At 44.3% G+C, this 22332-nt stretch overlaps 1 protein-coding gene across 1 annotated transcript in view; it reads right to left on the reverse strand.

The window, feature by feature from the left end:
* The window catches only part of LOC124606617 (dipeptidase 1-like), a 1437429-nt gene that overhangs the window by 711740 nt on the left and 703357 nt on the right, over positions 1-22332 (reverse strand). The window contains exon 5 of the mRNA XM_047138602.1: positions 1-130. This exon is cut by the window's left edge and continues 45 nt beyond it. Within this exon, the coding sequence (XP_046994558.1) occupies positions 1-130 (130 nt within the window). The remainder of the gene's footprint in view (positions 131-22332) is intronic.

Below are 22332 nucleotides of genomic sequence, written 5' to 3' on the forward strand. Positions count from 1 at the left end.
AGCCGGGCCTCCAGCAGCCGCGAGGAGCGCAGCTCCAGGGCCAGCGGGACGCCGACGCCGACGCCCAGCGCCGCCGCCACGATCAGCAGCCCGCACAGCGCCAGCCACTGCTTGTAGTCCAGCTCCAGCACTGCGGAAAAGCACAAGGCCATAGCCACCGGTCACCACCAGGGTTCCAGCGAGTCCTGCGCGCTGTACCGTCTCTCAAAAAAGAAACGCACACATTTTTTAATTACACATGCCAGACTCAAGGAGCGCAAGTGCATATAAGTTTCTTTCTAATTTACACTACTGGTCATTAAAATTGCTACACCACGAAGATGACGTGCTACAGACGCGAAATTTAACCGACAGGAAGAAGATGCTGTGATATGCAAATGATTAGCTTTTCAGAGCATTCACACAAGGTTGGCACCGGTGGCGACACCTACAACGCGCTGATACGAGGAAATTTTCCAACTGACTTCCCATACACAAACAGCAGCTCACCGGCGTTGCCTTGTGAAACGTCGTTGGGATGCCTCGTGTAAGGAGGAGAAATGCGTACCATCACGTTCCCGACTTTGTTAAAGGTCGTGTTGTAGCCTATCGCGATTGCGGTTTATCGTATTGCGACATTGCTGCTCGCGTAGGTCGACATCCAATGACTGTTAGCATAATATGGAATCGGCGGGTTCAGGAGGGTAATACGGAACGCCGTGCTGGATCCCAACGTATCACTTGCAGTCGACATGACAGGCATCTTATCCGCATGGCTGTAACGGATCGTGCAGCCACGTCTCGATCCCTGAGTCAACAGATGGGGACGTTTGCAAGGCAACAGCCATCTGCACGAACAGTTCGACGACGTTTGCAGCAGCATGGACTGTCAGCTCGGAGACCATGACTGCGGTTACCCTTGACGCTGCATCACAGACAAGAGCTACTGCGACGAACATCGGTGCACGGTGGCCGAGCAACTGGCTCGTCACAATACGCCAGTCACTACTCTTGATGAACTGTGGTATCGTGTTGAAGCTGCATGGGCAGCTGTACCTGTACTCGCTATCCAAGCTCTGTTTGACTCAATGCCCAGGCGTATCAAGACCTTTATGACGGCCACAGGTGGTTGTTCTGGGTACTGATTTCTCAGGACCTATGCACCATAATTGCGTGAAAATGTAATCGCATATCAGTTCTAGTACAATATATTTGTCCAATGAATACCCGTTTACCATCTGCATTTCTTCTTGGTCTAGCAATTTTAATGGCCAGTATCGTATTTGACCTCGGTGCAGTAATCTTTCCATAGTAGCAGTATATTACAGAAAGTTTACATGACTAGTTTTGGTGAAACTCCGTCACCATTATCAAATGTAACAAGTATGAAATAAGCCTGCTATTAATTATGAGGACCTGCAGTCTAAGTAACATCTTAAGGTTTTGAGATGTGGAGATTTCTGCCTCTACCAGTTTGTTTGGAGACAATGTACACAGATAACGTTATACAATATTAGTGCATAGATGTTGTTATTTCATTAAAATCGTCAAGGTCCGTTCTGATACTTCAGTCAACGATTCCACCTCATACTGGAGAGAAGTATGTTTCAGAATAACAGCAGAATTTCTAAGACAAGATTTTCACTTGTCAGGTTCGTTATGCATTTAGTTGGATAACGCCGATCCTAATTCAACTTATACGTCGTCAAGATTTTAATGTTCCATATAGATAAAGGCTTCACATAGAACATTCTGTACACCGGGGAAGTTTTAAATTTGATACATTCCTTATCTCTAGATATCTGGAAAGCATTTGACACGGTGGCTCATTGCAGACTGTTAACGAAGGTGAGAGCATAGGGATTAGGTTCCCATTTATGAGAGTGGCTGGAAGACTTCTTAAGTAACAGAACCCAATATGTTGGCCTCGACGACGAGTGTTCATCAGATATAAGGGTATAGTCAGGAGTGCCCCAGGAAAGTGTAACAGGACCGCTGTTACTTTCTAGTATGTACATATATGACCTGGCGGGAACGGTGGGCAGTAATGAGCGGCTGTTTGCTAATGATGATGTGCTTTACGGTAAGTGTCGAAACTGAATGGCTGTAAATGGACGTAAGATAAAGTACACAACGTTTCTAGCTGGTGCGATGAATGGCAACCAGCTCTAAATGTGGAAAAACCTAAATGAATTCGGATGTGTAGGAAAAACAAAGCCAGATTACAACTTGTGACATAGTCACGAAAAAGTTTCAAAGCATGCAGGAAAACATTTACTTTACTATAATTAAACTCTTGGATCACAGTGATTATTTGTAATCAGGTTATTAAATTCGGTCGCTAATGACCGCCTGCAGACCCCAGTAAAACCGTGTTGCTTTACACGTATCACACTATTTGACCGTCACATGTAATAGTGTGATACGTGTAATGCAACACGGTTTTACTCGGGTATAAACATGGTCACTACTGACCGAAATTAATAACTTGATTATAGGTAAATATTGGGTTCCAACACCGAAATTATAATAAAACAAACACAAACCCATAATGTTCTGGTACAGCATTAGCAGTGTCCTGCTTGACTCAGTCACTTCGTTAAAAGAACTTGGCATAACGTTGCAAAGCGGTATGAAATGGACCGAGCACGTGGGGATTGTGGAAGGAAAGGCGAATAGCTTAGGTTTATTAGGAGAATTATAGGACAGTGTGGTTCATCTGTAAAGGAGACCGCATACAGGACGCTAGTTCGACCTGTTCTTGAGTACTGCTGGAGTGTTTGGGAAGTGCATCCGGTCGGATTCAAGGAACACATCGAAGCAATTCCAGAGCGAGGTACTACGAGAGTCACTCCAAAAGAAATACACACTATTTCTTTTTAAATCCATGTTTGAACGTTTTACAGTGTGTATATACATCCTTTAGAAACAATATTTTCATTTTTCCACATAATTTCCATCCCTCTCAACTGCCTTACGCCATCTTGGAACCAGCACCTGTATAGCCACACGGTAAAATTCTGGACCAACCTGTTGGAGCCACTGTTTGGCAGCGTGCACAAGGGAGCGATTTGAAGTGGAATGATCACATAAAATTAATTGTTGGTAAGGCGGGTACCAGGTTGAGATTCGTTGAGAGAGTCCTTAGAAAATGTAGTCCATCAACAAAGGAAGTGGCTTACAAAACACTCGTTCGACCTATACTTGAGTATTGCTCATCAGTGTGGGATCCGTACCAGATCGGGTTGACGGAGGAGATAGAGAAGATCCAAAGAAGTGCGGCGCGTTTCGTCACAGGGTTATTTGGTAACCGTGATAGTGTTACGGAGATGTTTATCAAACTCAAGTGGCATACTCTGCAAGAGAGGCGCTCTGCATCGCGGTGTAGCTTGCTCGCCAGGTTTCGAGAGGGTGCGTTTCTGGATGAGGTATCGAATATATTGCTTCCCCCTACTTATACCTCCCGAGGAGATCACGAATGTAAAATTAGATTCGAGCGCGCACGGAGGCTTTCAGACAGTCGTTCTTCCCGCGAACCATACGCGACTGGAAGAGACAAGGGAGGTAATGACAGTGGCACGCAAAGTGCCCTCCGCCACACACCATTGGGTGGCTTGCGGAGTATAAATGTAGATGTACAGTCATCATCTTCAAACCTTGTTCCACGAAGAGAGTCTTTCAGTTTCCCAAAGAGATGATAGTCACATGGAGCCAGGTCAGGCCTGTTAGGCGGGTGTTTCAGTGTTGTCCATCGGAGTTTTGTGATCGCTTCCATGGTTTTTTGACTGACATGTGGCCGTGCATTGTCGTGCAACAGTAACACATCCTGATTTTGCCGATGTGGTGGAACACGAATCAATCGAGCTTGAAGTTTCTTCAGTGTCGTCACATATGCATCAGAATTTATGGTGGTTCCACTTGGCATGGTGTCCACAAGCAAGAGCCCTTTGGAATCGAAAAACACCGTAGCCACAACTCTTCCTGCAGAAGGTGTGGTTTTGAATTATTTTTTCTTGGGTGAATTTGCATGATGCCACTCCATTGATTGTCTCTTCGTCTCTGGTGAAAAATGATGGAGATATGTTTCACCACATGTCAGAATTCTTCCAAGAAATTCGTGTCCACCATTCTCGTACTGTTCCAAAAGTTCGCTGCATACCGTTTTTCTTGTTTCTTTGTGAGCCACTGTCAACATCCTGGGATCCCACTTGGTACCAACCTTTCTTAACGCCAACACTTTCAGTATTCTGCAAACAATTCCTTCCCCTATCCCAACGTAGCGTGACATTTCGTTCAGTGTGATGCGTCTGTCAGCAGTCACCTATTCGTTAACTCTCTGCACATTGTCTGGAGTGTGTGCAGTACGAGGCCTGCCGCTGCGAGGACAATTCTCAATATTGCCGTGACCGCTTACATCACGTAACCTGCTTGCTCACCGACTAACTGTACTGCGATCGACAGCAGCATCTCCATACACCTTTTTCAACCTCTTGTGGATGTTTCCCACTGTCTCGTTTTCACAGCACAGGAATTCTATGACAGCACGTTGCTTCTGACGAACGTCAAGCCATCTTGAAGACATGCTGTGACGGCGCCATTCACGGGAACAGGTTGAACTGAGTTTGAAAACAAACGGGAAGGATGTATCTACAAACTGTAAAACTTTCACACATGCGGAATGAAGACTGTATTTTTACAAAAATAGCGTGCATTACTTTGGAGTGACCCTCGTAAATTTGTTACCGTTAGGATCGAAAAACACGCAAATGTTACGGAGGTGGTTCGTGAACTCACATGGGAATCCCTTGAGTGAAGGCGAAATTCTCTTCGAGAAAATTTAGAGAACCGAAATTTTAAGATGACTACATAAAGATTTTACTGCCGCCAACATACATTACGCGTAAGGACCACGAAGACAAAATGCGAGACATTAGGGCTCATACAGAGGATTGTACATAGTCGTTTTCCTCTAACGCCAAGTGCGGGTGGAACAGGATAAGGAAATTACTAGTAGTTGTGCGGCGTATGCTCCACCACGCAAGGTATATTGACTTGCGGAGTATGTATGTAGATGTAGATCACATTATGAAAATGACTGTCCACAGTTTTTTGTTCTACACTCCTGGAAATGGAAAAAAGAACACATTGACACCGGTGTGTCAGACCCACCATACTTGCTCCGGACACTGCGAGAGGGCTGTACAAGCAATGATCACACGCACGGCACAGCGGACACACCAGGAACCGCGGTGTTGGCCGTCGAATGGCGCTAGATGCGCAGCATTTGTGCACCGCCGCCGTCAGTGTCAGCCAGTTTGCCGTGGCATACGGAGCTCCATCGCAGTCTTTAACACTGGTAGCATGCCGCGACAGCGTGGACGTGAACCGTATGTGCAGTTGACGGACTTTGAGCGAGGGCGTATAGTGGGCATGCGGGAGGCCGGGTGGACGTACCGCCGAATTGCTCAACACGTGGGGCGTGAGGTCCCCACAGTACATCGATGTTGTCGCCAGTGGTCGGCGAAAGGTGCACGTGCCCGTCGACCTGGGACCGGACCGCAGCGACGCACGGATGCACGCCAAGACCGTAGGATCCTACGCAGTGCCGTAGGGGACCGCACCGCCACTTCCCAGCAAATTAGGGACACTGTTGCTCCTGGGGTATCGGCGAGGACCATTCGCAACCGTCTCCATTAAGCTGGGCTACGGTCCCGCACACCGTTAGGCCGTCTTCCGCTCACGCCCCAACATCGTGCAGCCCGCCTCCAGTGGTGTCGCGACAGGCGTGAATGGAGGGACGAATGGAGACGTGTCGTCTTCAGTGATGAGAGTCGCTTCTGCCTTGGAGCCAATGATGGTCGTATGGGTGTTTGGCGCCGTGCAGGTGAGCGCCACAATCAGGACTGCATACGACCGAGGCACACAGGGCCAACAGCTGGCATCATGGTGTGGGGAGCGATCTCCTACACTGGCCGTACACCACTGGTGATCGTCGACGGGACACTGAATAGTGCACGGTACATCCAAACCGTCATCGAACCCATTGTTCTACCATTCCTAGACCGGCAAGGAAACTTGCTGTTCCAACAGGACAATGCACGTCCGCATGTATCCCGTGCCACCCAACGTGCTCTAGAAGGTGTAGGTCAACTACCCTGGCCAGCAAGATCTCCGGATCTGTCCCCCATTGAGCATGTTTGGGACTGGATGAAGCGTCGTCTCACGCGGTCTGCACGTCCAGCACGAACGCTGGTCCAACTGAGGCGCCAGGTGGAAATGGCATGGCAAGCCGTTCCACAGGACTACATCCAGCATCTCTACGATCGTCTCCATGGGAGAATAGCAGCCTGCATTGCTGCGAAAGGTGGATATACACTGTACTAGTGCCGACATTGTGCATGCTCTGTTGCCTGTGTCTATGTGCCTGTGGTTCTGTCAGTGTGATCATGTGATGTATCTGACCCCAGGAATGTGTCAATAAAGTTTCCCCTTCCTGGGACAATGAATTCACGGTGTTCTTATTTCAATTTCCAGGAGTGTATATATGCGAACAAAAGAAAGTTATATTCTGATATATAAGATGAGTATGGGAATTTTCGCATTACTTCCGTTTTTGTCAGTCAAATTCACTGCTCATGCCAACTTAAGTAATATAATGTATTAATTACTCGGTGGAAACGAATGAAGCGCGGGACCGCTCTGCCAGAAGCCTCCAAGTCGTGCACAGAGTATTGGACGTCACATGGCGTGAGGCCAGAATGACTACAGCGGCAAATAGGGTTTGCTCCACAACACGAGGCAATTGACGGAACGAGAACAGATAGGAGTGTGTCCATCGGCGAGCAGTTATGGTGCAATATGGTGGTGTTCTTTATTGGATGACTTCATTCTTGAAACAATCATCGGTAAACTGTAAGAAGGACGAGTGTGACGAGTGAGGCACGGGTGTTTGATCTTGCTAACAGCATTTTGTCACACGCCTTAGGAGCGTTCCGAGTCACAGTCACTACTGCACGAAGAATAGGACGTGGTCAACCGCGGTCAACTACAGCAGCAGATGAGCGGTGCATTGTGCAGTAGGCTAGAAGGTACCAGCGTCAAAGACCGGATGCAGCTACAACCGCGTTTAACAGACCTGCAACGCAAACAGTCTTACGTTCCAAAGTTGTATGGACACTACATGGGAGTAGTCTCCCAGCCTGGAGACCAGTATGAGATTTTTTGCGTTTCTTTCACACCAGCACATCGGTGGAAAAATTTCTGATGTTGCCATGAGCATAGAGACAGCACCATCGAGGAGTGAAGTCAGGTGTTCCTCCTGGGTAAGAGCAGATTCAGCCTGAGCTGAATCATGTGCTCTTCCTGGGTGGGAGCAGCTTCAGTCTGAGCAGAGTCACGTGCTCTTCCTGGGTGACAGCAGCTTCAGTCTGAGAGAGTCACGTGCTCTTCCTGTGTGTTTCCGTCTGAGCAGTAGTTCTAGACATGCTCTCTTATGGCGAGAGGATGAAACACGTAAAACACCTTTGAACATTGTCGAACATGATCGTTTCGGTGCAGGAGACTACACGGGGGTAGTCTTTCTGCGTGGAGATTTGTACGAGTACTGATGTAGGAGTTATGTTGTGGGCAGGCACTGTGTTGCAGGGAGCAAATGATCTCCAAGTCTTTGAACACAGTACACTCACCTGCGAACGTTATTGCGACACTGTACTCCTTCCCAGTGTGTGTCTTTTCAGGTGTATTTTCGGCCCTGCTCCGTTTTCATGCATGATAATAAGCGATCCCATCTAATTCCATTTGAGTAGGAGCTCTTGATACGAAAGGATATGCGGCAAATGGGCTGGTCTGCCCGCCCGTTTACCTGACTTTAATTCCATGGAGCACGTGTGGGACGCGTTGGAGAGACGTATTGTAGCGCTTTCACATGCACCAACTTCCATCCAGCGGTTGTCCACAAGTCCTCGTCAACTCCTGTGCCCAACCCTGTGGCCAGCATGGCAGCACGTCGCAGGACTTGCACTGCCCTCTGTGGTGATCACAAACCCTACTAAGGACCATGTCCTGCCTTTTGTAATGTCCAAGAGACCACCATGAATTTCAGTGACTGCAATGAAATTATTGTCTTCGAATAAAAGTGTTATTTCTGTTCGTTTCCTTGCGTATTTCTTGCACTCACTTTCTGTCCTGTACTGTACTAAGAGTTCTTTCCATGTATCATCCAAGCTTGATAGAGCTATGTTATGTGGTAGCGACACATCATGCGAAAGCTACTTTCGTCCTTAGCGTTGGCACACCAGTGTATATTGTGACTCGCCAACTGTTGCAAGTTACACTTTCCTCCAACAACCGAGGTCGGACTAAGCAGCACACTCACCAGACGGAGAGCGTCCGCCAGCAAATTCCACCAGCTGTCTACAGAGGTCGCTAGAAGAGCGGTAACTATGTTTCACGTCACTCATCACATGGGACAAATAATGCTGAGCTTGGTATTACTGCACACTAGGACGGAAGTCGCGGTCCGCCCCTGAACCAGGAAAATTCCTCCTGTCGCCGGAACCACTCCATCTTCATCGCAGCTCATCTGTCCGAAGAGGAATCCATTATTCTTCGGCAACCCACGATTATGGAAGCGCTTACACTGCGTTAATGACCGTATTGTGTTCCAATTGGACGTAGCCTCAGAGTGGGACTGTCAGAAGCCCGGAATGTTAACAGTCATGACTTTCCCGACTGAGGGTACAGGTTTGAATGTTTTCTTCGGAGAATAGGTGGTGTGGCGGCACCCCATGTATTGTCATTTCCTTTCCGTTCTGTTTCTTTCTTCGTGTTCTGCCAGGCAGCGAGTCACCCAGCGGGCACACACCTTAGAGTACGTCAGCTCGTGCACGAGTATGTCATAAATGTCCAGTTTTGCTGCAAGGCTTTTCATTACGATCCGTCGATCATCTCGAATGAGAGTGTCCGCACGTCCCAACATTGCAGGACTGACAGTTATATGCGGCCGGCCAGTACGCTGGAGGTCCGTTAGGTACGCGCGACTTTGTTGCGATGATTACAGATTCCTCGCCAGACGACTCACCGTGCTTTCGTTCACTACCAAGTCTCCACAGACATTCTCCAACCGTCTGTCAGTATCTGCAATCCTCTGGTTTTCGATGAAAAAAGGAAAGGTCTCATTGACAGCTCTCTTCTTGGAATGCGCCCCCGTTAACGACGCCATTTTGACGGTTACGTATAGCGCCGTCACCTACCCGAACTACGAGGGTGAGTCAAATTAAAACCTTAAATTTGTTTTAAAATATTATTTATTGTGCAGAAGTGGTACAAAGCTGTATCACTTTTCGACATAATCTCACCCACGCTCAATGCACGTCCTCCAGCGCTTACAAAGTGCATAAATTCCTTTAGAAAAAAATTCTTTTGGTAGTCCGCGCAACCACTCATGCACCGTGTTGCGTACCTCTTCATCAGAACGGAACTTCTTTCCTCCCGTTGCACCTTTGAGTGGTCCAGACATATCGAAATAACTTGGGGCAAGGTCTGGTGTGTATGGTGGATGAGGAAGACCCTCAAAATGCAGGTCTGTGATTGTTGCGATTGCTATACGGGCAGTGTGGGGCCTTGCATCGTCATGTTGCAAAAGGACACCTGCTGATAGCAATCCACGTCGCTTTCATTTGATTGCAGGCCGGAGATGATTTTCTAGGAGATCTGTGTATGATGCACTGGCGACAGTGGTCCCTCTAGGCATGTAATGCTCCAAAATGACGCCTTTTTCGTCCCAAAACAGAGGCAGCATAACTTTCCCTGTTGATGGTTCTGTTCGAAACTTCTTTGGTTTTGGTGATGAGGAATGGCGCCATTCCTCGCTCGCTCTCTTCGTTTCCGGTAGGTGGAAGTGAACCCAGGTTTCGTCCCCAGTGACGATTCTTGCAAGGAAGCCATCAACTTCTCGTTCAAAGCGCCGAAGAAGTTCTTCACAAGTATCAACACGTCGTTCTCTCATTTCAGGAGTCAGCTGCCGTGGCACTCATCTTGCAGACACTTCGTAAAACTGGAGCAGATGATGCACAATGTGGTGTGTTGGCCCATGACTAATCTGTATACATGCTGAAAGTCATTCAGTGTCACTCGGCGGTTTTCCTTCACTATGGGTTCAACTGCTGCAATGTTCTGCGGAGTAACTACTCTTAATGCCTAACCTGGACGAGGAACATCTTCCGTTGAAGTCACACCATTTGTGAACTTCCTAATCCATTCGCCGACTTTCTGCTGTGACAAATATGCATCACCGTACTGAACCCTTATTCGTCGATGAATTTCAATAGGTTTCAGAACTTCACTACGAAAAAATCAAATGACAGAACGCTGTTCTTCCCTGGTGCAAGTCGCAAGTGGGGCGGCCATCTTTATACTGATACTGCGACGGTATGTGTGCATCTGCACTATGCTACCACCTACAGGCCATTATGCATGCTGTTTGTAGCACGCCTACCAACTTACAGGATAACGGCGCAAAATTTCGATTTGTTATCACAAATTTAAGGTTTTCATTTGACTCACCCTCGTACATGAGACCATATTGGCTGAAACGAGAATATTCCACCATGTCCCCCAACAAATTCCTTATTCCTTCAACCAAAACTGTGTTGCAGTACTAATTGGTGGGCCTTTATAGAATGACCGAGGAGGACAACAAAATGTATAGATTTGAAGAAGCATTGTTTGCGCGCGTCAGTGTGGAGCTTCCGATAAGCAATCGTTCTCTGCAGCATTATGTGCCGGGTAAGTGGATTAAGGGCGGTGAAGACCCAACGTAGTTTAATAAGAAAATTCCGAAAATGCTGATAACATAGAGTACGGCAGTCTCAGTTCAAAAAAGTATGCAGGAATGTTTACAGGTAACAGTTTGTAGAAATTCATGCGTCTACTAAAAGATCGCTCTCGGAAGTATGCAGCAGCTTTTGGCGTTGCGAGTTTTGTCTCCTGTTACGGTTTTTTTTATAAGTATTTAGCATCTGATTGGTCAATCTCTTTGAGTATTGTTTTTCTTTTTTATTTAGGGTTGGTCAAATTATGCTCATTCCACAGGGAACACAATAAGTGACTCGTCAGTTCCTTCAAAGAAGTGGCAGACAGCGGCAATGTGTTTTGAACAACAACTGATTTTGGTCTACCTACACGAAATTCATTGCCAGCAAAAACATAATAACGACTAAATTCTGCAAATGTAATTGCGAAAAACATTCTGTGACATCATTGGATTGATTGCCAGAAGATGAACGAAGAAAGTCGAGGCATTCGTAATGGCATAAGACTACACGAGAAATTTCTATCATTTCCATACTTTCCTTAAACGCTCACTGTAATCAAATTCGTCGGCCATTGTTTCAACAGTAACATGTGACAAGTATTACAACAACAGTTAGGTCGCCATCTACTGTAAAAAAGCGAAATGCCACTCTCGTAACTACAAGACCCATTTGCGTCGATGATTATAAAACTTCACACCTTAACTCGCAATGTAAATATTCTTCTGCTCATCTGTTTCAGACCTGTATCACAAGAGGCATGGAATGCATACTGGCGTAACGCCTCATGTATCAAAAATCTTGATGGTGAGTAGGAATTAGTTAGTCTAAAACTTGCACACTGTACCCCATGGCGTTCTCTCATAGCGCACCCCATCGGGCTGACCACACAGCACACTAAGGGGCCACGACAAAGGCCTCGCTGCCACCCCCCACCCCCTCCTGGGCACTCTATGGACAGCCATTACCACGTCATCAAAGCGGACAAAAGACTGCCGATAATGACATTAATTTTGAAAAGGTGATCGACGAGGTGACGGCTACACGGAACGTCGTCCAAGGTACAGCAGTAGGTCATCAAACTCCTTGTTTCTTACGTGTCCACGGACTTACCAGCAAGGATTCTCATTAGGTTCTAGTACAACATGTCACACCCAAGTGACTGTCTAGTAATAATAAACCTATGTGGTGTAAATCCAAACGCGAGAGGATTCATATCTTAGGAATAAATAGAATATGTAAGCGAGATGCAGACATATACCTGTTAACCAGAAAACAGGACAACAATGTACGAAAACGTTGTGACTTACACATGCTTCAAAAGAGCCAAAGTTCAGTTATGTGATGTGGCTCGGAAGAAGCTGTATGTTTCGGCTCCTTGCCATAAAGTATGTCATTTCATTATATTTGGGCAACAAGATGGAAGTTCAAATCATGATGACTAGTATCATTAATAAAAGATTTAAACACTACAACACAGCGGCTCTTAATTATCCCTTCAGTTATTTCTGTAATATTAAAATTCCTTTCTGTATATAAAACCATGTATTTCAATGTTTTGTTAGTACGTATCATCAACTGAATAACTATAATGTACATCTGCAACGAAACATTGTAATTTTTCAAAAATATAAATGTTTTCCTTATTGTAAACCAAAACTGTACTGGACTGAATTGCTATCTTAAACTACGCGTGTCTGTGTTGTCATCCAGAACAATGCACGTGATGTAAATACGGGAACTCTATCTGATTAAATGAGTCACCAAAAGTATTTGAAATTGTATAACTGTATTTCAATAGATATTTACCAAAATTAACAGAAACCCCAAAAGGCAAAATAATCAGAAAACTTAAAACTTTGTGCTAATTGTTCTGTGAAATTCTTGTATTGTGCAGTCCAGTGAGTAGCGATAGAAAACCTGACGTCACAGTTTGTGACTTGCAATTCCATCACAAAAAACTAACAGAATAACCATTCTAAGTAAATTACCAACGGAATCTGAAAGTATAAATAACGAAAAAGATTATACTGAAATGGCATGTGAATTTACGTAAGCAATATGACACTAAAAAGTTCGAGCATTCAACGATCCATAAGCATATGTGACACTGCACTGTAAGAACAAAACTGTCTGCATAAATCTTATTTTAAACTGAATTTTACCTAAACTGAAACTGATGATAAATTGGAAATTCTATACCTAACTTTGAATGGTTTAACTGTAACCTGACAGTAATGCGAAACTGGCCATAACTAATTTTCGTGACTTATTTGTGGTAACGGAAATGTACTACTGCTCAAAGTGATGAACATAAAAAATGCAGCCCAGCAGCAAAGTACTAAGATAAAGAAAACCTTGCATAGCGCAATGCAAGGACGTGCAACTGCTCTAAGCGAATCTGTTTTAGCCGCTGTGTTCCGCTGAGTGCAATGCGGCTACACACATAACCAGAAAAAATCTGTCGTGAGGAGTCGGTGGTACAGTTTAAACTTACCAAATGACTAAAAAGAAGCTAACCTTTTTTTAAAGAACTGTACGCAGACTTCCTGGCAGATTAAAACTGTGTTCCGGACCGAGACTCGAAGTCGGGAACTTTGCCCTTCGCGGGCAGGTGCTCTACAACTGAGCTACCCAAGCACGACTCACGACCCGTCCTCGCAGCTTCAGTTCCGCCAGAACCTCGTCTCCTACGTTCTAAACTCCACAGAAACTTTTCTGCACACCTTGCAGAACTGGCATTCCTTTCGTCCAGGAGTGATAGTTCTGCGAGGCCTGCAGGAGTGGAGACGAGGTATTGGCGGAACTGAAGCTGCGAGGACGGGTCGTGAGTCGTGCTTGGGTAGCTCAGATGGCAGATTACCTGCCCGCGAAGGGCAAAGGCCCTGACTTCGAGTCTCGATCCGGCACACAGTTTTAACCTGCCAAAAAGTTTCATATCAGCGCACACTCCTCTTCTAAATATCATTCTGGAACAACACTGAGAATGATAAAACTTGTCTGACTATTAAAATAATTGATTGGCGACTCCACAGAGTTCTGTGTGCACAACGACCATATACGTGAAATTAGAAGGAAGGTCACCGTTACGCCGTAATTTTGATGGTTTATTGACAGCAAAATAGATTTTCAATCACATAGTGATCATCTTCAGTGCTGTAGTGTACAAATTAAACTCATAGGCACTGGTGACAAGTTATTATCAGTAACCAAAGCTATGAAACGATCACAATAAATCGGAATTATTCGCATCGTTTCACAGCTTTAGACAGCATCTGCTTGGGCAGCTTGCATGAGATACGCAGAAAACTGCAAGATGAAGAGTACAACAGGGAAATTGGCAGGGGCCCGGATATGGAACCATTCGTTATAAACCTTGCGGAGTCTGATTCATGTACGTCGGATAGAGAAGACGATGGAGTGGGTCTCTTGCTGTGAAGTATGTAAATACCAATTACTGCTACTCATGACTTCCTGTGAGTGTGCCTACAGCAGCATAAAAAATTATTAGTAGCTCAAGTTTCATCTTTGACTTCGTAACGATGCTGTTTCCTTCATAAAACATATTTCGTTCAAGTAAGTAGACATACTATAACGCCGTAGCAGGTTGCACAATGAAAGAAAATTAGCTTATACTAGCACATTAAACGATCTGTTTCTGATATTCTATTGGTCACAAATTATTAAAAATTGAAAACTTTTTAAATGTATTCGATCACTGTGGGTGCCTAATGTAAGCAACGCAAAAATTCGTTAGATTAACGAAACAAATCCTTGTCGTTCAAAAGACGTAACATTAAATAGACATTATTTAAAGAAAGAATGAAGCCGCTTCATGATTACTGACAAAATAGTGTGTGTATCCCCTAGGGATTGAAGCTCTTCCGTCTGTGTTTGATTTACAAATATACTTTACTTTTGGAAGGGATCCGCCTTGACCAAAACACAATTGTTTCTTTTTGTGCTATCACCGAGAGACGTTTCGTTGAGGTTTCTTCATCATGGCTGTGCTTTCATTTGCTTTCTGTTACGTAATAGGAAAAATATTTGTTATTACTTACATATATATAAATTAGAGTTTTTAAGAAAGTTTTTACAAATCTGAAAGCAGCATGAAGATTTGCATATGTACCTTGTTACCACATACCGTGGTTTTCCTGTTTTTTTTATGCTTTTGTTTACAGCTGCTTTACTTTCAGGGTCTGTCGTCTTCAACCATATAGAATTTAATGTAGAGAAATTATCTATCTCTATATTTTATACGAATGGGAATGTTGTGATTGAGTTCAATATTAATATAATACTGTGTGGAAGGATTCTCGTTACTAAGAATGCAGTTGTTAAAGTTCACCGTGGAACGATGTTTATGCTAGCGCGACGCCAGCTGTCTCACTGCGTGAACTGACGGAAGAAAACTGGCAGCATCGCAACGTACCTTCACTCTCTCTCTCTCTCTCTCTCTCTCTCTCTCTCTGCGCAGAAAGCGCGACGCACCCGCCTTTGTAGCTGCTGTCCAGTCTAGCATAGTCAAGACGCGACGGACAGAATAGATGAGTGAAATCGCACAGTGGCCTAGCTGGGACGAAAGGTGGCCGGACTTGCGTGCAAGGTGGAGTGTGTTGTCGGTGTGGTTTCTAAAGTACAGTGTGGTAGTGCGACTACTTAAAAACGAGGATATATCTAGGTCTCAGTTCATGTTGAAATCTAGAGGATTTGGCACATGAAATAGTGGAAGAAAAGTACTGTGTGGACAACGTTAATGCAATTTGCTCTTAATAAGAAGAAGAGCCTTTTGCCGATTATTGTAACGATTACGCCGTATCACCTGCATCTCACCACAATATATGACTGTGCCACTTAGCAGTGTCGTTTTGTTAAAGGTTTGCCAGTATCGTAGAACCATCTAAAGTGGACATCATAATAACTTCTTTGAACTGTAATTACATCTACATCTACATTTATTCTCCGCAAGCCACTCAACGGTGTGTAGCGGAGGGCACTTTACGTGCCACTGTCATTACCTCCCTTTCCTGTTCCAGTCGCGTATGGTTCGCGGGAAGAACGACTGTCTGAAAGCCTCCGTGCGCGCTCGAATCTCTCTAATTTTACATTCGTGATCTCCTCGGGAGGTATAAGTAGGGGGAAGCAATATATTCGATACCTCATCCAGAAACGCACCCTCTCGAAACCTGGCGAGCAAGCTACACCGCGATGCAGAGCGCCTCTCTTGCAGAGTCTGCCACTTGAGTTTGTTAAACATCTCCGTAGCGCTATCACGGTTACAAAATAACCCTGTGACGAAACGCGCCGCTCTTCTTTGGATCTTCTCTATCTCCTCTGTCAACACGATCTGGTACGGATCCCACACTGATGAGCAATACTCGAGTATAGGTCGAACGAGTGTTTTGTAAGCCACCTCCTTTGTTGATGGACTACATTTTCTAAGGACTCTCCCAATGAATCTCAACCTGGTACCCGCCTTACCAACAATTAATTTTATATGATCATTCCACTTCAAATCGTTCCGTACGCATACTCCCAGATATTTTACAGAAGTAATTGCTACCAGTGTTTGTTCCGCTATCATATAATCATACAATAAAGCATTCCTTCTTTCTATGTATTCCCAATACATTACATTTGTCTATGTTAAGGGTCAGTTGCCACTCCCTGCACCAAGTGCCTATCCACTGCAGATCTGCCTGCATTTCGCTACAATTTTCTAATGCTGCAACTTCTCTGTATACTACAGCATCATCCGCGAAAAGCCGCATGGGACTTCCGACACTATCTACTAGGTCATTTATATATATTGTGAAAAGCAATGGTCCCATAACACTCCCCTGTGGCACGCCAGAGGTTACTTTAACGTCTGTAGACGTCTCTCCATTGACAACAACATGCTGTGTTCTGTTTGCTAAAAACTCTTCAATCCAGCCACACAGCTGGTCTGATATTCCGTAGGCTCTTACTTTGTTTATCAGGCGACAGTGCGGAACTGTATCGAACGCCTTCCGGAAGTCAAGAAAAATAGCATCTACCTGGGAGCCTGTATCTAATATTTTCTGGGTCTCATGAACAAATAAAGCGAGTTGGGTCTCACACGATCGCTGTTTCCGGAATCCATGTTGATTCCTACATAGTGGATTCTGGGTTTCCAAAAACGACATGATACTCGAGCAAATAACATGTTCTAAAATTCTACAACAGATCGACGTCAGAGATATAGGTCTATAGTTTTGCGCATCTGCTCGACGACCCTTCTTGAAGACTGGGACTACCTGTGCTCTTTTCCAATCATTTGGAACCTTCCGTTCCTCTAGAGACTTGCGGTACACGGCTGTTAGAAGGGGGGCAAGTTCTTTCGCGTACTCTGTGTAGAATCGAATTGGTATCCCGTCAGGTCCAGTGGACTTTCCTCTGTTGAGTGATTCCAGTTGCTTTTCTATTCCTTGGACACTTATTTCGATGTTAGCCATTTTTTCGTTTGTGCGAGGATTTAGAGAAGGAACTGCAGTGCGGTCTTCCTTTGTGAAACAGCTTTGGAAAAAGGTGTTTAGTATTTCAGCTTTACGCGTGTCATCCTCTGTTTCAATGCCATCATCATCCCGGAGTGTCTGGATATGCTGTTTTGAGCCACTTACTGATTTAACGTAAGACCAGAACTTCCTAGGATTTTCTGTCAAGTCGGTACACAGAATTTTACTTTCGAATTCACTGAACGCTTCACGCATAGCCCTCCTTACGCTAACTTTGACATCGTTTAGCTTCTGTTTGTCTGAGAGGTTTTGGCTGCGTTTAAACTTAGAGTGAAGCTGTCTTTGCTTTCGCAGTAGTTTTTCCCGTCCCTCACAGTTTTACTCGACACGTACCTGTCTAAAACGCATTTTACGATTGCCTTGAACTTTTTCCATAAACACTCAACATTGTCAGTGTCGGAACAGAAATTTTCGTTTTGATCTGTTAGGTAGTCTGAAATCAGCCTTCTATTACTCTTGCTAAACAGATAAACCTTCCTCCCTTTCTTTATATTCCTACTAACTTCCATATTCAGGGATGCTGCAACGGCCTTATGATCACTGATTCCCTGTTCTGTACATACAGAATCGAAAAGTTCGGGTCTGTTTGTTATCAGTAGGTCCAAGATGTTATCTCCACGAGTCGGTTCTCTGTTTAATTGCTCGAGGTAATTTTCGGATAGTGCACTCAGTATAATGTCACTCGATGCTCTGCCCCTACCACCCGTCCTAAACATCTGAGTGTTCCAGTCCATATCTGGTAAATTGAAATCTCCACCTAAGACTATAACATGCTGGGAAAATTTATGTGAAATGTATTCCAAATTTTCTCTCAGTTGTTCTGCCACTAATGCTGCTGAGTCGGGAGGTCGGTAAAAGGAGCCAATTATTAACCTAGCTCGGTTGTTGAGTGTAACCTCCACCCATAATAATTCACAGGAACTATCCACTTCTAGTTCAATACAGGATAAACCACTACTAACAGCGACGAACAGTCCACCACCGGTTGCATGCAATCTATCCTTTCTTAACACCGTCTGTACCTTTGTAAAAATTTCGGCAGAATTTATCTCTGGCTTCAGCCAGCTTTCTGTACCTATAACGATTTCAGCTTCGGTGCTTTCTATCAGCGCTTGAAGTTCCGGTACTTTACCAACGCAGCTTCGACAGTTTACAATTACAATACCGATTGTTGCTTGGTCCCCGCATGTCCTGACTTTGCCCCGCACCCGTTGAGGCTGTTGCCCTTTCTGTACTTGCCCAAGGCCATCTAACCTAAAAAACCGCCCAGCCCACGCCACACAACTCCTGCTACCCGTGTAGCCGCTTGTTGCGTGTAGTGGACTCCTCACCTATCCAGCTGAACCCGAAACCCCACCACCCTATGGCGCAAGTCGAGGAATCTGCAGCCCACACGGTCGCAGAACCGTCTCAGCCTCTGATTCAGACCCTCCACTCGGCTCTGTACCAAAGGTCCGCAGTCAGTCCTGTCGACGATGCTGCAGATGGTGAGCTCTGCTTTCATCCCGCTAGCGAGACTGGCAGTCTTCACCAAATCAGATAGTCGCCGGAAGCCAGAGAGGATTTCCTCCGATCCATAGCGACACACATCATTGGTGCCGACATGAGCGACCACCTGCAGATGGGTGCACCCTGTACCCTTCATGGCATCCGGGAGGACCCTTTCCACATCTGGAATGACTCCCCCCGGTATGCACACGGAGTGCACATTAGTTTTCTTCCCCTCTCTTGCTGCCATATTAGCTTCAGTGTTTATGATTTACGCACTTCATCAACCGCAGTAGGATTCCTTCCGATCATCATTATTACAACAGAGTATCACAATATTAAAAACAAATATTATTTGATTTCAAAGAGAAGTGCACTACCGATTTAAAACGTGAAGTCAACTGATGAAATAGCTCGAAACAAAGATAATTAACCGAAATTCATGTTACACTGTATCATATTTCATAGCACTGGTAGAATTCAGTGTCAAAGCAAGAATAACTTCAAAATGCTGGGAAAATGTAGTGCTTCTGTAAATTTGTCAAAGTAATTATGTTTTATGCGTTCAATTAGCGTTTTATTTAAACCTAGTTTTCGTAATTTCATCGTTATTTATACTGATTGCTGCAATTTGCTAAATTAAACTAAATAGAACTAATATGTAGTTTATTGCGAAACAGCAATTCGCCGAACGTATTGCTTCGCAAAACCTGGTGACAGATAACTTTATTCCGAGTAATGCTGCTCACCCCACTCCGGGTTCCGTGTTGCTAGTGGTTAACCAGTTTTGGTTTTCAGTATGCCTGAATTGTTCGTTACAGTAATAATTAACGTTTATTCATGTTTTCATACGCGGTATTTTCATTTGAGTCACCATGTGTGCAGTTCCCGTTGCCGCAAACACTAATTTTAGTTTTTGTTGCGTAACTTTAGTTTCAAACAGATATAGGTAATTTTATAACTTTGGCTCGAGCATGAGCTGGTGGCCGTATTTCAATTATCCAGTAACGAACGTTTCAATCAAGCTCCGTTACTTACCTGATAGCGAACTTAGATAACCATACAACGCTATGTAATTAGAACGCAAAATTTATTTCCTATTGTTTTACTTAAGTATAGTATTTATTCGACAATGATCAAATTATAATCTTTCTGGCATGATTTCAGTTAGCATTCATTCTTCGGTATCGACGCCGTTTCTGTGAGGTACAGAACATGAGATTATACGTGTCATTAATATACTGAAGAGAGTTGGCGGGTTATAAGGTTAGCATCCTGTTGAGGGTGAGAGGCTTACTGTCAGTCTATATTTCTTCCTGTTTCCTGACTCCGCCGTAACAGTGCACAGAAAACACTGGTATTCCAATAGGAGCGGTTTATTGGGAAACAGCTGCACGATATTCACATTAATTGGATGAAGCCAAACACTGAAAAATTATCTGCACTAAGTGATGCCGCGTGCTCTCACTTACACGTGGCATGAGCTCATTGATATTCATGTATAATGTCTGTAGCCATACCAATACTAGCTCTCTAACATATTAACTTTCTTAAATAGAGGGGTCGAAGATGGCAATATCCGTAACAAGAATTTCAAAAACATGTGTAAATGATCGGATCCTCAGGGACTACTTACTGTTTAACAACCAAAGTAATAATGTTTCTACATGAACGTTCCTCTGCAGCGCCGAGTAGTGTGCCGAACTTTGTTCCTTTAAATAAGAGGGGGCCAGCCTTGCAACTGATTCGTTCAATACGTATCGACATTAATACCCGGATTAAATGTTTGCTCTGCCTCGTCGTACGTAATCAACTCACGAAACGTGAAACCCCTCTATCCCTCATTACGAGGTCGTAAAGTCAATTTAGGTGCAACATATGGAACTGCATTCTTCTAAAACGATGCAAACGTTCCTTGCATACTATCGCTCCTAGACTGTAGCGCTTAGCGAGGTAATACAACTACTACTAAGGGCCTAAATTCCTGTCCTGATATCAAAAAATGGTTCAAAAGGCTCTGAGCACTATCGAACTTAACATCTGAGGTCATCAATCCCCTAGAATTTAGAACTACTTAAACTTAACTAACCTCAGGACATCACACACATCCATGCCCGAGGCAGGATTCGAACCTGTGACCGTAGCGGTCAGCTGATATCAATACTACTATATGAAGACAAGTCGTTATTACCAAAAATGTCAGAAAGTACTTGACCGATACATGCTTACACAATGCTCTAGTAAACATTCGGACAGACATAGATTACATACTTTTAATAAATACTGTAATGCAGAAATGTTGACCAATTTACTTCAGACTTTTAACCCACACTCTAATAAACGGTCAGAAGAACATTGCTACAGTATAATATATAGTACATACCATATAAAGACGAATCGTTATTGGGAAACGTTTCGAAAAGATCTCAACCAGTGTACTTCAATCTTTTACAAGATCTCTAATAAACATGTGCAGAGATGGAACAAGTTTTTCTAAACTACAGTGAACTGTACACGTTTGCTATTAAAACGCAGGGCGAGAAAGAAAACGAAGTCCTTTATTGTGAGAATGTACGGTTTTGTTTCCTTTATACCAGTGAGTTGTAGGGACTTTAACCACGATAGCAAGACATGTAAAACATTACAGAGATTTTTCCTTGCATTTATATTATTCCCCCTTATACATACAATGTGATATTTTGCTTTCTTCCTCGCCGTCCGGTTAACAGAAAACAGGAAACTTGTATTCATGGATTATCAGCTTAGGATTAGAATACTGTAACAGAACCAGTTTCAGCAGAAACTTTGTAATCCTACCCATTTACAAATTTCAATTATGCAATATCTACATCTACATCTACATACATACTCTGCAATCCACCATACGGTGCGTGGCGGAGGGTACCTCGTACCACAACTAGCGTCTTCTCTCCCTGTTCCACTCCCAAACATAACGAGGGAAAAATGACTACCTATATGCCTCTGTACGAGCCCCAATCTCTCTTATCTTATCTTCGTGGTCTTTCCGCGAAATATAAGTTGGTGGCAGTAAAATTGTACTGCAGTCAGCCTCAAATGCTGGTTCTCTAAATTTCCTCAGTAGTGATTCACGAAAAGAACGCCTCCTTTCCTCTAGAGACTCCCACCCGAGTTCCTGAAGCATTTCCGTAACACTCGCGTGATGATCGAACCTATCAGTAACAAATCTAGCAGCCCGCCTCTGAATTGCTTCTATGTCCTCCCTCAATCCGACCTGATACGGATCCCAAACGCTCGAGCAGTACTCAAGAATAGGTCGTATTAGTGTTTTATAAGCGGTCTCCTTTACAGATGAGCCACATCTTCCCAAAATTCTACCAATGAACCGAAGACGACTATCCACTTTCCCCACAACTGCCATTACATGCTTGTCCCACTTCATATCGCTCTGCAATGTTACACCGAAATATTTAATCGACGTGATTGTGTCAAGCGCTACACTACTAACGGAGTATTCAAACATTACGGGATTCTTT

This window comes from Schistocerca americana, chromosome 3 (genome assembly GCF_021461395.2).
Source record: "Schistocerca americana isolate TAMUIC-IGC-003095 chromosome 3, iqSchAmer2.1, whole genome shotgun sequence".
Lineage (NCBI taxonomy): Eukaryota > Metazoa > Arthropoda > Insecta > Orthoptera > Acrididae > Schistocerca > Schistocerca americana.